Here is a 14765-nt window from a genome sequence, read left to right on the forward strand (position 1 = left end):
TTGCTGCTAATGTGCTTTTTCTTTTCTTCCTGTGCATTTTCTCTGTGATGCAGTCTGTACTCAACTGTTCGACGAACCTGAAGAAGCCTATCCTGTACTCGCTGCTCCATGCTTGGCTGGGAACCGGTCTTCTCACCAGGTAAGGACCCTCTTGGTGAGGTCTCTTTTGCCTTCTTATTTTGTCGGACGTAAGACAAACATTAGCACAAGCGAACGTATTGGGGCACACCCTCGCCAAGTAGACTGTCAAACGTGATGCAAAAACACGTGGGGGCAAATTTGGAGCCTTCATGCGACGTCGCGTCTAGGCGCGTGTCTGAAAGGGAGTCGTGTTCGACGGGAGCCTGTTACATTTTTGTGATATGCTTTCGGTACCCGCGTCCACAGAATGTGCGTGGTGTTTTCAGAAATATGTATACCGTCAGTGTGCCGCGGCACAAGCTGCACAAGAGACAACCCTTGCGTGTCGCTGTGTGCATTAAAAGCTCCTTGCATAGCGTGCATTATGAAGGCTACGAAATGTGTTTTTCTTTTTGTGCGCCATGAACAGATTGAATTGTAGGAAATTATTCATCTTCCCTCATTTTCTTTCTGCAATCTTCACTGTGCTTTCTAAGGTGCCCTGATGGGGAAACTAAGAATAATTTATAGTCCCGGGTAAATCGAAGGTTTCTACTTAATCTTTGGCTCGGCAATTGAAAGAATTCAAACAGTAATCTTGTCTGTGTCTATTAACACAAGTTTTAAGATGTCTTTAAAAACAACTGGGAACGCTTTGACTAATTCTCGTTGGTCACATTCTCCGTGAGCACACGATGACGTTTCCTGAGACTGTCTGCTCAAGGCAGCGAAAAAATGAAAAGAACTACGAGGCTATGTTTCAGAAAGCACGTTCAGCCCATCACATGTCCCTACTATACCACTACTTCTGTAAAACCGCGCGTTCTGCCCCTTAGAGTATCTCTGTATGAGTCGCACTAAAAGTATGGTGGTTGCGCATTTTTTTAATACTGATAATATTGCTTGAAAGGAGGTAAAAAGAACAAAGAAACTGCCCCGGTACATTGGTTGACACAGCTGGCTCGCATACGAGAAGTAATGATTTGCAGCCCCACCTTTAAGACAAAGGTTTTCTCATCGCTCTCTTTCTTTATTTATTTCTTTCTTACTGTCCTTCTTTTGCTCAGCAATATTTTGTTATGACAGACTAGCAAAACGAAGCAAGGCGCTAACATGAAGACGAGTTCTGTATGCTGACTGTCATCATCAATTAACAAAGCGGATCAAGCGCTGACGGAGAAATAATCCGAGCTGTCGAAACGCATGTCTAAGCAAGACGGCACGTCGTCTTCACCGATTGACAGACTCACATGCGGCGAAGCCAGAAACAAGATACATGGGTCGAAACGGACGGGGCGTTGTTGTTGTTTATTAAATTATGAGATCCTGAGAAAGCAGGCAACCGAAGAGCAGGCCATCCCAACAATCAAAAGCAAACTGCAGCGACTAATGAATGTCAAAAAAGAAGAATGAAACAACGGCAAAAGAAAAAAGAAACAAAGGCTTCATTTCCCCCCGCTGGCTACTTGCTTTCCCGAAGAAGCACAGCAAATGAGGGAAGATCTGATCCTAACACTTAAACCGTTGCGCCGGCCAAGCGCCCTTAAAAACACAGCGTAGGTTTCTATAATTAGTGTAGATTTCGTGCATTCGTGTAAGCACAACAATGCACTTGTGAACAGGTAAAGCAGAAATAGTCTTTAACCTATGGTTGCGATAGAAGCTCGTCGGTATGCCGCCATCTTTGAATACTGGCGTATCAAAAAGAAAACAAAAACACGAGAACAGCACATAAACGCGCAGACAGTTTATTGGATGTTAGAGTCGTTGTCTGTTCATGTGCTATTATTGTGACCTCGTCGTGTTAGCGTTGTTGTAGTATTCCTTTAGTACGTTAGACCGTAAACCGATATGGGCAGTTATGTGCCCCTGCTCAGCAACAACCAAAAATCACGCAGTCCACTGACGACTTCAACAAACCATTTTTTTATTCTTTTCTTTCAACTCGCAGCCATCATGTAGAACAGCATAAACTAGGTTAGGCAGCCTGGGTTTGTGAAAGATTTGCTTGAACAGATACATATTGTTTGAAAAAGTCGCAGTTTCGCACGGAAGGCGTAGCATCGATCGCAATAGCAAATTAGTGGACAGTTATACGAAGTAAAGATAGTAGATTTATCGGCCGTATTAGCTTGTAAACATAGTCATACTAACTAAACTAACAAGCATGGTGTCACGCGCGCACCAGCCAACGCGAACAGATCTCTGTCGATGACCGCGGAAACTCACTGTCAAAACGCTGCAGTGAGGAAACGTGGTAGCAGCAGCGAGCAAATTGACCTTTGTGGTGCCGATCGCATCAACATGAACTACGCCGCGAAAACACAGCGCAGCGCGGACTCTGTACCCGGCGCAGATAGCTTTCAAGATACAGCGGCCCGTCCGGGCACGCGCGGCCCCCAGGGCCGTTCCGAGTGAAACGCGCCCCTCTCCCTACCGTCCCCCCGAAGCAGTGCGCGCGACGGAAGGCGGCGCGCTTCCTGCCCGCTTTCCGCCATTGCGTGCGCGAGTATTGCCTTTTTTTCACCTTTGCAAGCTTTCACTCGCACATACAGCATACGGCGCGCGGCGACGATATTATCATCCTTGGACTTTAACAGAACATTATGGCGACGCCGACGCCGACGGCAGAAATACTCCTGGTATGCCCATATACTTGCAATTGCAATAAAAGAAACCGAACAAGAAAATGAAAGTTTTGCAAGCATGTTTCTAGGCGAAGCATAACGTCTCATTATTGAAGAGACTGCTGACCAATGTCAGAAAACAAAACTTGATTATTTATTGTCTTTATCTGACCATGGATTGTTCCGTCGAATTCTTGATTACATAAGCATAATGTTGTAATGCTATCACCTGCTGTAAGTGGTCTTACGCCCTGTGCGAAGATGAATAAGCGGTATCCGATATATCGCTTATTTTCCATTATACAGCGTTTCCTTTTTTTTACTTCGAAATGCTTCGTTTTTAAAAAGCCTAAAAAATTTACTCGAATTAAGTCATTACTGTGAAATAACTGCCCCGGCGTACATCATCTCCAAGAAAAAAGCGAGGCAATTATTTCCCTAATCAATCTAATTGCATCTATTACCTTCTTATTTACAAACCTTATGCCACATGTATCGGTTAAAAAGTTGAAGAGAATTGTAATAAAAGTCTAGTTAATAAACTTGCGTTAAATTATTAGTTCACGTCACCCGATTAGGCACGCGGTATCGCGAAGCGTGGTTCTTTGTCCAACCACTCTGTGACGAAATAATGTGGCGTAAATGACGTTACCGTCGCGTTTCCTTCTTCCCCCACTCTTATTCCTATTGGAGCTTTGCGCCACTTAGCGCAGGATTGCATAGTCACTTCAGCAGCAGGGGCCAGACTGACAGCTTTCTCGTCTGGTGTATGGCGAAGCGTTATTTCACGCCGCCCTATTTGCGCCGGGGAGGAATCGCACCACGAGCCGCTCTTCGCGGTGCCGTGTGCGTGATCAGGCAAATTAAACGAATACTGTGACGCCAGTCTTTTTCGATCTACACAACCATTTCGAAATTTAGAAAGACAAGAATAGATTTTTATGACGATTCGCATCAACTTTCCCATATAGGCAGGTGCCACAATGTTTGTAAGAAGTTTATTGATGCAATTAGCTTAATGAGTGAAATGACTGCTTTGCTTTTTCTTTATTGCGATCCTCACCTGGGGAGACAATTGATATGCAGTGACGTGTTTATAGTAAATTTTGGAGGTCTCTTATAAAGAAATGCTGGAATTAGAAAAAAAAAGAAAGTGTTGTATAACAGTCAACTCGGATAGCTTTGCATGTAGCTATATCTGTGCATGTCAAAAATCTCTGTTTCCGGCATGTACTGCGGTTCTTTAGACCTGCTGTGAGTAGTAGTAGAAGTATAAACTTTATTTTGTCCGAGACGGAGTTTAGAGAGTTAGGGAGTGGGAGGATCCGTCCTCTTCTTCCTCAGGCGGCGGCCAGACCTTGCGCTTTGGCAGCGTCTTCGGCCATCTGGACGACCCGGAGCTGAAGATCCAGGTCTGAGCTGAGCAGCGAAGTCTCCCACTGCTCTAGGGTAGTGATGGGAAGGGGAGGCAATAAGCTAATGCGTTTTCTGGTCCTTATCAGGGGACCTGCCCACATGATGTGGCGAAGATCGGCTCTACCTGCGCATAATTTACAATCCGCTGTATACAACCCTGGATAGAGGTGACTGTACGTCACTGAGTTTGGGAAAGTGTACGTCGGTAAAAGGCGCCAGCTAATTGATTGCTTTTTATCTAAATTTTTGTGAGCGGCAGGGTAATGCCCCCTGGTCTGGCAGTAGAATTGTAGAATTTCCTTGTAGGATAATATCCGGTCCCTGCCTGAGCCGCGGAGGGATTCGAACTGCTCATCGCAAGAGGTTGTCGTGCGACCACGGATGGCCAGTTCTCGCGTCGCACTGTGAGCAGCTTTGTTTCCCGGAAGACCGGAGTACGCCAGTGCCCAAACGAGTTGCGTCCATCTGTGCCGGGCTTCTGGTAGCCTGGCCAGAATTTTGAGGGCTTCGGGCGAACTGCGCCCTTTCGCGAAATTTCGTATAGCTGTCTTTGAGTCGCTGACTATGAATTTGGCTGCGGAGGAAGCGTAAGCCAAGACGATTGCGACTTCCTCCCCGACCTTCGGCGAGCTAGTAACAACTGAGCTTGCAGCGATGATTTCATTTTGCTGATCTAATACAGCCACTGTCATAGCGTCTAGGTCACGTTACTCGGCAGCGTTTACATAGGCCACGTCCTTAGAGTTTGCAGAGCGTTTTTGTAAGGATTTGGCTCTTTCCTGCCTGCATTCTTGGTTGTGCAGAGGGTGAGTGTTCTTAGGTAATGGTGGGACATGTATGTGTTTTCTTAACTCTGTGGGAATGTCCCGCTTTTGTCCGAATTCGATGTTGTATGCAATTCCGAGATATTGGAGAATGTGTTGCCCCGTCGGAGAACGCGAGAGTCTCTCCAGTTGGGCAATTCTTTGGGCTTCCATGAACTCGTCAAGAGTGTATAGTGTCTACTCCTAGAGCCTCAAACTTTTCGTTTGCGGTCGTAATTTGGAGGTGTAGAGCCTGCTTGTATGCTCTCTTGATCATGAGGTTAATTTTGCAGCGTTCATCACTCTTTAGTTGCAGGAATGGGGTAGCGTACACTATTCTGCTTATGACAAAAGCCTGTACCAATGTGAGTAGATTAGTTTCATGCCGTGGTGTCTGTTGGCGATGCTCGAAATGAGTCTTGTTGTTTGATGTACGTGCAAGTCTTTTGCCTTTATCACTTCGTTGTTGTGCCCATTGGCCTGTATTCTAAGTCCAAGGATCCTGATGCTCCGTACTATCGGGATGTTTTGGTCGTTATCTTTGAGCGTGATTTTAGGGGGTGTGGTGACAGTTTTCCTGCCTCTGCGCGTGGGTATATACGGAAGTAACTCTGACTTTTGCGGGGAGCAGGAGAAGTCTTTAGGTGTTACGTATTCCATGACAATTCCGATCACGCTTTGCAAAGTTTCTTGGGTTTCTCCGCCACTCCCTCCGGTTAACCAGAGGGTCACGTCGTCTGCATATAAGCTATGCTGTAGTTTAGGAATTTCAGCTAGCTTGCTTGGCAATCCTAGCATGACCATATTGAAGAGGTAGGAAGACAGGACCGAGCCCTGAGGTGTCCCTTGATTCTCGAGCTAAATGCTCACAGAGGTTACCCCACCGGCGGTGATTGTGGCTGTCCTGTCTGTAAGAAAGTCTTTGATGTAATTGTATGCTCTAGAGCCAACACCTAGTTTGTTTAGCTGGGTTAGGATGGGTTCGTGATGAACATTGTCGAATGCTTTGGTTAGATCAAGGCCAAGAGTGGCCCGGGTATCAAGTTCTGAGCTGTGATCACCGTCTATTATTTGAGGCTTAATTTGAAGCATAATGTCCTGCGTGGAAAGCTTGGGCCTGAATCCAATCACCGTGTGAGGGTACAGGTCATGCGCTTCCATGCGTTTGTTTAGACGTGTAAGAATGATGTGTTCCAAAAGTTTGCCTAGGCAGGTGGTGAGCGAGATGGGTCTTAGTTTCTGTAGCTGCAACCTCTTGCCCGGGTTAATTTGGTATCATGATAATTTTCGCTTCCTTCCACTGTTGAGGGATGTGGCCAGTCTCCCAACACTTATTGAGATACTTAGTGCTTCTATGGAGTCATCGTCCAGGTTTCGTATAGTTTTGTTTGTTACGCCGTCCGGACCCGGAGCGGAGGACGTTCGTAGACCATGTATGACCTCGCGGACTTCCACTTCCGTGATCGGTTCGTCGATTATTCTAAGCTTCTGGGACAAATTGGCACGTATGCATATGAACAACGAACTTCAACTATGGTTGGCGCTCGTGCGTTAAGTAACTTTCTAGCACTCGATGTATAAATGGTGAAATCTTTATAAATGATGTATAAATGATGTTTATTGACCTTCGTATCCTTTCTTTTCCGGCTTTAGAAAATTATAAGATCGCTTGTTTAGTTCATAAAATACTCAACATGAACTTCTTCTTACCCAACATCACATTTAACTTCCCACGTGCAAATACCAGGCAAGCAACTAGCCCTAGCTTAAACTTTCCTTATTGCAGCAATGCCTACGGTGAACGATTGTTCGAGTTCTTTGGCGTTATAACTTGGAGCCCTGTGCCTGTGGAAATAAACGTACGTAATCAGAAACTCTGACCTTCCATGCAAACGCTTCTTCCTGTCTAGTCGAACGTAATAAGCCTTCCTCCAAAAATAAATACTTGTTTAGGTAAACAATGTTCCCACTCATTGAGAAAATATGTACGTAGTTGACCTATTCTTCATTTTCTTTTCTGTATTGGACCAGGTACCAGACAGATAGGCGATTTCTCCAACTATTTTTGTACGCATTTCCTGGATTGTTTAAATAAAGCTCAATTTCTTATTTGATTTGCTTTAATGATAATATGAGCCCGACGCATATATACGAAAGATGAGAAAAGGCGTATAGTAAGACGCCATAAGGAAACGACGAAAAGAAATGTTTAACTCGTCGACTATTCTCAAGCATATGACTCGGGCAAAAATATAATCCGTTTAACCCAACGATAACTTCACGTGTGTAGAACCGAATGTCTGAAGTCACGTTTGCCGTCCTTTCAAGTTACAGGTAACGAGATGTTAATAGCTTATATGATGCCCTCTGATGCCCTCTGATGCCCTCTGATGCCCTGTAATGCCCCATGCCGAGTTCTTCCATGAATATATATTCTGGGGTTGTTAAGCGCCAAAACCCCGATCTGATCATGAGGCACTTTCCCTAAATTATCCTTGCAGTACAACGCATTGAGCTTAATTTAGATGCTGAGTTAGCACGCGGGAAGTGCTTCCCCCGCAGTTACCGCGGCGTTCATTGTAGCGGCTCCTCTTAAACATGGTGGATTTTCGCAAGGCTGTTATAGATGGCACAAGTTTTTGAATAAGGTCCACAGACACTAACGTAATCAAGAATTCGTGTGGATCACATAAACTGTTTCGTTACTTTTTACCTGTATTCTTATTTTTACCTGTAACTGTATTCTTATTTTACCTACCTTATTTTTACCTGTAAGATACCTGTATTCCTTGCACAGACCTTCGCGCACAAATCTTCGCAAAGGCTGAACATAATTTTGAACCCAACTGACGCTCGTGATGAGGTTCCCTCATCCATCTAGATTCTTCCAGCTGAAAGTCCCGCTGCGGCAGTAATTGGCGAGGAAATCAGTGATCATTACACCACCAGCATGAACCACTCGCCGTTCAGCATTTTTCTGGCTGAAGCAGTAGGCAAAGCTTAGCAATGCATAATGATGGAAAGGTCATCACTCAGACACCAGCATAATGTCCAAAATTCTCAATAAAAGGAGTGCAAGGGCAATCTGAACAAGTTTTCCTAGCACACAGTTCTGCGAACCATCATTGTATGAAAAAGCAACCTTGACTGCAATCGATGCACTGGAAGGAGTTTCGCCGATGAACTAGCCACCTTTCTTGTACATAGGACCAACTGCTATGCGCAGCAAAACAATCGCTGCTTACATGATACATGAGATAAGAGGAAGTGTTTTGATGCGCCTTTCGGAGGCTGATAAATACCGTTGAAACTTTATTCATTCAAGTAGCTTTAACAGCTTGGCTGCCAGCTTTCGATTACCAAGTTGATTGCGATTCTGAGGTAATCGTCTATCGCTGTGAGCGCTACAAAACTGTTTCAGCTGCGTATAACACTCAGGGTGTGGAGTTAATATTATTATTTGATATGACAATACACATACAATGCACAGTAAGGGAAATAGGGAAGGAGCAGGCTGGCAACTGTCACCGAGAGGGGCACAAAGGCTGCCTACACGAACTGGTAATAAGACACTCGAGAGAAAGCAATTCAACTGTCGTGATAAAAGTCAAAATTCTTTTCAATCGCAGCGTATAGTGCGAACACGGGTAAAGTAGAGAGGCTTGACCAATCATTGCCGTATACTTCACTGTCATACTCGTGTATAGGCAAGAAGTGGTACTCTTCCCTACTTTACCTATCTGATGTGTGTCTGTATCAACAATGTGTTCCAGCTTTACGAGGTAAAAGTTGACTTACGCGCATTTCAAAGGCTTCTAGCAATCTCATACTAGAAGGCTTATGGTTATAAGTCATTGCATGGAAAGTGCCGATGGCATTTGTTAAAAGCAGGAAATTGATTTGGCTCGTTGGACAACATTGAGACTCCGCTGAATAAATGAACTGCTTATTGCCACTGCCATAAGAAAGCTATCATGCGTTGTAAGAAATTTGACATGAGAGTTCGTGCGAAATATTTTATGCCTTATTACGCCTAATAAGGGCTACATTTGCTTATTGTCCTATATGTAGGATGGTTCAAAACTGGCAGTTGTAACAGAAATTTCTATCAAGAAACTGCTGATACCACATTCTAAACCTCTGAAACGCCCTTTATAAAAAATATATATAAATACTTGTAAGTCCAAGTTACCGAAGCTTAGGCATATATGTGTTAATAATTCAGCTTAACTTAATAACAAACCCTTCAAACATATGGACATACTATTTAGATATAGACATCGATCATAGCTGCGAAATGTGTTCCGATTATGCTGACTGCGTCCTTTTGAGTCCGCACTTTGAAGTCACAGCGATGGCGTGGCGGGGAAAGATCTATGCTTGAGGAAAATTTTACAGCTATGGGCACGCACGGCTGATATACTTGCGCTTTGTTGCACAGGTGTTATGTTAAAAACAACATATCGAATTCACAAAAATTATTGTTGCCATTGTCTGATCGCTTCCCATAATAATATGTTTATCATTGTGATTGTCCGGTATATCTTCTTATCAACTGCCGGAAAGTATAAAATACTCTGTGAATACGGGTGCCCATCATAGAGCCTGACTAAGATTGGAGCACTATGTGACGTCTAACTTATTTAAAGAACCCTAGGGTTCATGCGCAAAATTGTTAGTTCACTGATAGCAGATGCGACTGACAACAATCCAGAGATTCTTTGCATTTCACTTAGTCAGCAGTCTTTTAATGCAAATAGCATTCTTGCCATTGTCGGACCAGTTTTCTTTCCATCCATCCATCCATCCATCCATCCATCCATCCATCCATCCATCCATCCATCCATCCATCCATCCATCCATCCATCCATCCATCCATCCATCCATCCATCCATCCATCCATCCAGCTAAGCTACTAAGCTAAGCTAGCTAGCGAGCTAGCTAGCTTAGCTTAGTAGCTTAACTAGCTTAGGCAGCAGCTTAACTAGCTAGCTAAACCAAAATTATGGTTTGATTCGAACGATAGCGCAGTCTAACAGTGCTGACCGTTCCCGTGGGTATGTGCCACTGGGGATGTGCTGCTCTTCAATGAACTTCTTTGCCGCTAACTTGTGTCATTAGGGGTGTTCCACTGGGCATACGTGGACTTCGAGTCGGCGCCGCTGGATGACTCAGCGTGTCCAGAGGGAAGCATGAGACGAGCCTGGCTACACTACACGCCTCATATATGACACGTCTCAGCTATTCGCATACTTGGATAGGGAGCGTAGAGGAGTTCTGCCAAATGTTTTTTGCAGAATCAGGCAACTGCCGTTTAAATAATCTCTATTAAAGTGAACTCGGTCTTCAATTCTAACTTCCCAGTTGTAAGAGATGTGCCCGTATAATTACGTTTACCTGCGTCAGTTTAACTGACTATAAGCTTATAACCCTGCGTTTCTTTTCTTTCATACATCATTTCGCTTCAAAGTACTGATAGTGTATATGCATAAACACGTCATCACTATTCCTCTCTGGACAAGTATAATAAATCGGCTTCCTTTTTTTTTCACACGTGATGTTTAGAAGATGATGTCGCGCTATGGGGCGGCACCGGCTACTCCTTTTCACACGGAACAAATACATAACAAATACCGACACGCGTACTTGTTCACCTTCACCCGGTGACCATATTAACAATAACAAACCGGCACTGAACGAAAAATAACAAGTACGAGAAACTCAGACAGTGAGGTAACTTAAATACACTGAAACAGTTCCCCACGCAAATCACATGAATGAAATTTGAACATAAGGTCATCTCACATAAATGTAGAGGAGACTACTCCCAAAATAGGTCACATAAAGCACGCTATAGAACGCAAATTCAGCTCACATACAAAACAGACTGATCACATCAGAGGTCGCATACTGCACAGTAAAGCGTAAAGTCAGCTCTCATACACTAAATACATAAAATATGAAGCCAGGTCACGGAAATTCTAATGAATTTGGGCAGACAAAGTAATATCAAGGGCAATCAGTAATTTCGAACACTATCACTTCCTTCCGAAAATCTCTGAAGGGCCACTAGCACTCGCCGTTGGCTACGGGCCCAGGATCTTTTTAAGGCTTAAGCGCCTTCGGTATATTGCCATTAAGGTGCGTAAAAGATCGCGTCTTTCAGTACCATGTTGTGGGCGTTCTAGCAATAGGTTATGTATGTCGCCATCCGCGTGCCGCAAATGCATTGCCGACTATTAGCGCGCGAAATTTTATGCAGAAGGGACTCCGCAAACACGATACCAAGCCTCAAGCGGCAAATTAGCGTTTAAAAAGATCTGCTGGCATTTTATTTGCTTGTAATATGACATTCAAGGCAACGGTCAATGATAAATAATTCTGAAGATTTAGAATTTTCATCAAACCATGTTGCCACCATGGTCCTAGAGTGATGTGGCTGCGTGAACGTCTCACATTGAGCATCCGCGCAGTGTATGTGCATAACACAAAGATCACATGACAAAAAAGTTGTGACCTTTGTCGCGCATAAACATTGCATGCGATTACACGTTGCATAGGTTCAAAGTGAACAAATTTCTACGCCGCATCAGCGTTGGCTGCAAAGCAATACAGCGTCACGTGAACTCCACCGTGTCCGTTGCATCTGCGAATGTTCTGTTACTAAAGTGAAGCTTTCTTTGCCTCTTCTTCTGACTTTCCGGGCGCTGCTGCTGTGGTGTTACTTCGTGGTGGTCTCTTGCAACACCACCAGATGGCGCTCGCCGCCGCGCATCCCGGCCATTCTAACTCAATTAACGTTTAAAGATAGGCGAATACCAGACAGTTGGCGACAAAGTAGAATGAATCTAATTGATGAAGGTGAGGGGGATAAAGATAGAATTCACTCATATAGACAGTTGACCACAGCATCGGTAGTATACAGGTTACCAATGCAAGCAATTAAATTAAAGCTGCACACATGGGCAAATAATCATGGCATTTTGGGAGAACTTCAGAATGGCTGCAGAATAGGTAGGCGGCTGGATGATAACTTATTTGTCCTTATTCAATTTATTGAAATATCGAGACTAGAAAGGCGACAGTTATATGTGGCCTTTTTAAACCTTACAGGAGCGTATTGACTACGTAGACCGCCACATTTTGTGGCATATTCTGGAAGGAGAAGGCTAGGGCGACGATTGTATACAGCTTTTGAGAGATTTGCCGACATGGGAAGGGATGAGCAGCGAGGAGAAAGTTGGTGTCAACAAGGGACTCAGGCAGGTGTGCCCTTTATCCCCACTGCAGTTTATGATGTACATGGTGAGGATGGAAGGGCGCCAGAAGAAAGTAATATCTGGTTTATTCTCTCATGCAAACAAGTGGGTAGAGTAGTAGAGCAGCAGCTTCCAGGTTTGTTTTATGCGGACGACATTGTGTTGCTACCTGAGAAGCAAAGTGATATGCAACGTCTGGTTAATATTAAATTATGAGGTTTTACGTGCCAAAACCACTATCTGATTATCAGGCACACTGTAGTGGGGGACTACGGAAATTTGTACCACCTGGAATTCTTTAACGTGCACCTAAATATAAGTACACCGGTGTTTTCACATTTCGCTCCCATCGAAATGCGGCCGCCGTGGCCGGGATTTGATCCAGCGACTTCGTGCTCAGCAGCCCAACACCACAGCCACTAAGCAACCACGGCGGGTACGTCTGGTTAATATCTGTGTACAGGAAGGCGAGAATTTAGGTCTGAAATTTAGCGTTAAAAATCAGGTGTTAGGGTATTCAAAAAAAAACAGTGGACAGTGTCAATTCAGGGCCAGGAAATACCCCGGCTAAAATAATATAAATGCCTTGGTATATGAATAAACGAAGGTGATAGATATCTGGAAACACAGGAAAAAACAATAACAGCAAAGGGGAAGAGAAATGCGGCCATACTGAAACACAGAGCACTAGAAGATGCAATTCGTACGAGGTGCTCCGCGGTATATGGAAAGGTGTATTGGTTCCAAGACTTACATTTCGAAATGCGGTTGTTTGCTTGAAATCAGGCGTACAATCAGGACTGGATGGCAACCAACCCTTACAAAATGTTTCATAGAAAGTCTATAGACCGTCTATAGACATGTGTCTATGAAGTTTATAGATATTTCTTTAGACTAGTCTATAGACAGTCTATAGACATATGGCCTTCCACTTTTTATAGACTATTCTATAAAATGTTTGACTCTGTAGATTGTCTATTGACTCTATAGGTTAATGAAAACTCACGTTTGTAGAGAATTGTCTGCAGAATGTATTTAGACAAAAGTGTATAGACTTATACAGTTCTTTTTTTGTAGACTGAAATCTATGAAATGTCTACAGAGAAATGTCTATAGATGGTCTATAGGCATTTGCTTATAGGTATACAGTTCTACTTTTGTAGACTGAAGTCTATAAATTGTTTTTCAGCAAATGTGTACAGACCATCTACAGACATTTGTCTGTAGACATTTCATAGACTTCAGTCTGCAAAAACAGAACTGTATAAGTCTATACACTTTTGTCTAAATACACTCTGCAGATAATTCTCTACAAACGTGAATTTTCATTAATCTATACACAGTCTATAGAGTGTCTATAGACTCAGACGACTCAGACATATTATAGGCAATAGTCTAAAAAACGTGTAACGTCATAAGTCCATACACTGTCTCTAGACAGTTCCTTTAGCCTCACAGACTTTAGCCTCACACTATTTGCCGACTATTGTCGATACAGGGTGTCCCAGCTAACATAAATTGAGTGAAGCTGTTCAAAGAAGAATGTAAAAAAAGACGGCGCAGTAAGATCCGAATTCAAACTTATGGTGTTCAGCCGTCAGAGATCTGACCTGTAGGTTTTTGTACAATAGTATGTCTTGCATCGTGTTTATTTTTATATTTTATTTTCCTTGACCAGCTTGGCTAATATAGCTAGGACCGACACCTTATATACTAGCTATGTAAACCACATTTTACCAACTCTGTTTCAATTATATATAAACACTCGCTGCTGAGGTTGTAAATAAGCAGTATATAATGTACAGCATTCAGCATGCATATGGGAACGAAATCATGCATGCGGATGGAAGCAGTCGAAAAAGCTCAAATGCATGTAGCCGTGAATATATGCAAGACTGCATGAGTATTTGTGCACGAGCACATTTAAGAAATATTACAGTTGCACGCAATGCATCCGCTTAAATGAAATCTACTCGCTATCTGCTATCTACAAGCTAGTTTACATTTTGTTTACATATGGTGGCAAAAAAAGTTTGAATGTATATTATGTATGTTCACGTGTTGCTTCTCATCTGCACTTATGCATTAATATTAATAGCTTAATAATGCTCCTGAACCAGCTGCACTGTCATATGTTGCATAAACAGAAAAAAAATTGAAGCAATTCAACTAGTGCTGAATCATGCAGTGCAAAAAAGAAAACAAGTGCACCAATATTAACTCTTTTTATTGCGCAATATATTAATTTTCTTAAAATGTAGGTCTTATGCTATGATCGAAAGAGACTTTACAGATTTGCAGACCACTTCCCTTGGCAAGCAAGGTCGCTTCAGGCCTTGACCTTCATGTCGTATGTTCCAAAGGTGCTGCAAGTGTATGCTGCAAATGAGGGGATGCAGCAATGTGAGGCAAAAATAACAATTGTGTATTCTTTCTATGGTTATTAAGCAGCATAATATATTTACTCAAACCACTTAAGTCACTCAATGCGGTTTAAGTATAACTAATGGCTGCTGGTGAATGCAGATCAGTACTATTAT

At 43.2% G+C, this 14765-nt stretch overlaps 1 protein-coding gene across 1 annotated transcript in view; it reads left to right on the top strand.

Annotated features, from left to right (window-relative positions):
• LOC135901064 (cytochrome P450 4c3-like) overlaps positions 1–14765 on the top strand; it is a 187420-nt gene that overhangs the window by 59171 nt on the left and 113484 nt on the right. Inside the window, exon 3 of the mRNA XM_065430732.1 lies at positions 54–139. Coding sequence (XP_065286804.1) covers positions 54–139 — 86 coding nt within the window. The remainder of the gene's footprint in view (positions 1–53; positions 140–14765) is intronic.

Source organism: Dermacentor albipictus, chromosome 1 (assembly GCF_038994185.2).
Source record: "Dermacentor albipictus isolate Rhodes 1998 colony chromosome 1, USDA_Dalb.pri_finalv2, whole genome shotgun sequence".
Taxonomy (NCBI): Eukaryota; Metazoa; Arthropoda; class Arachnida; order Ixodida; family Ixodidae; genus Dermacentor; species Dermacentor albipictus.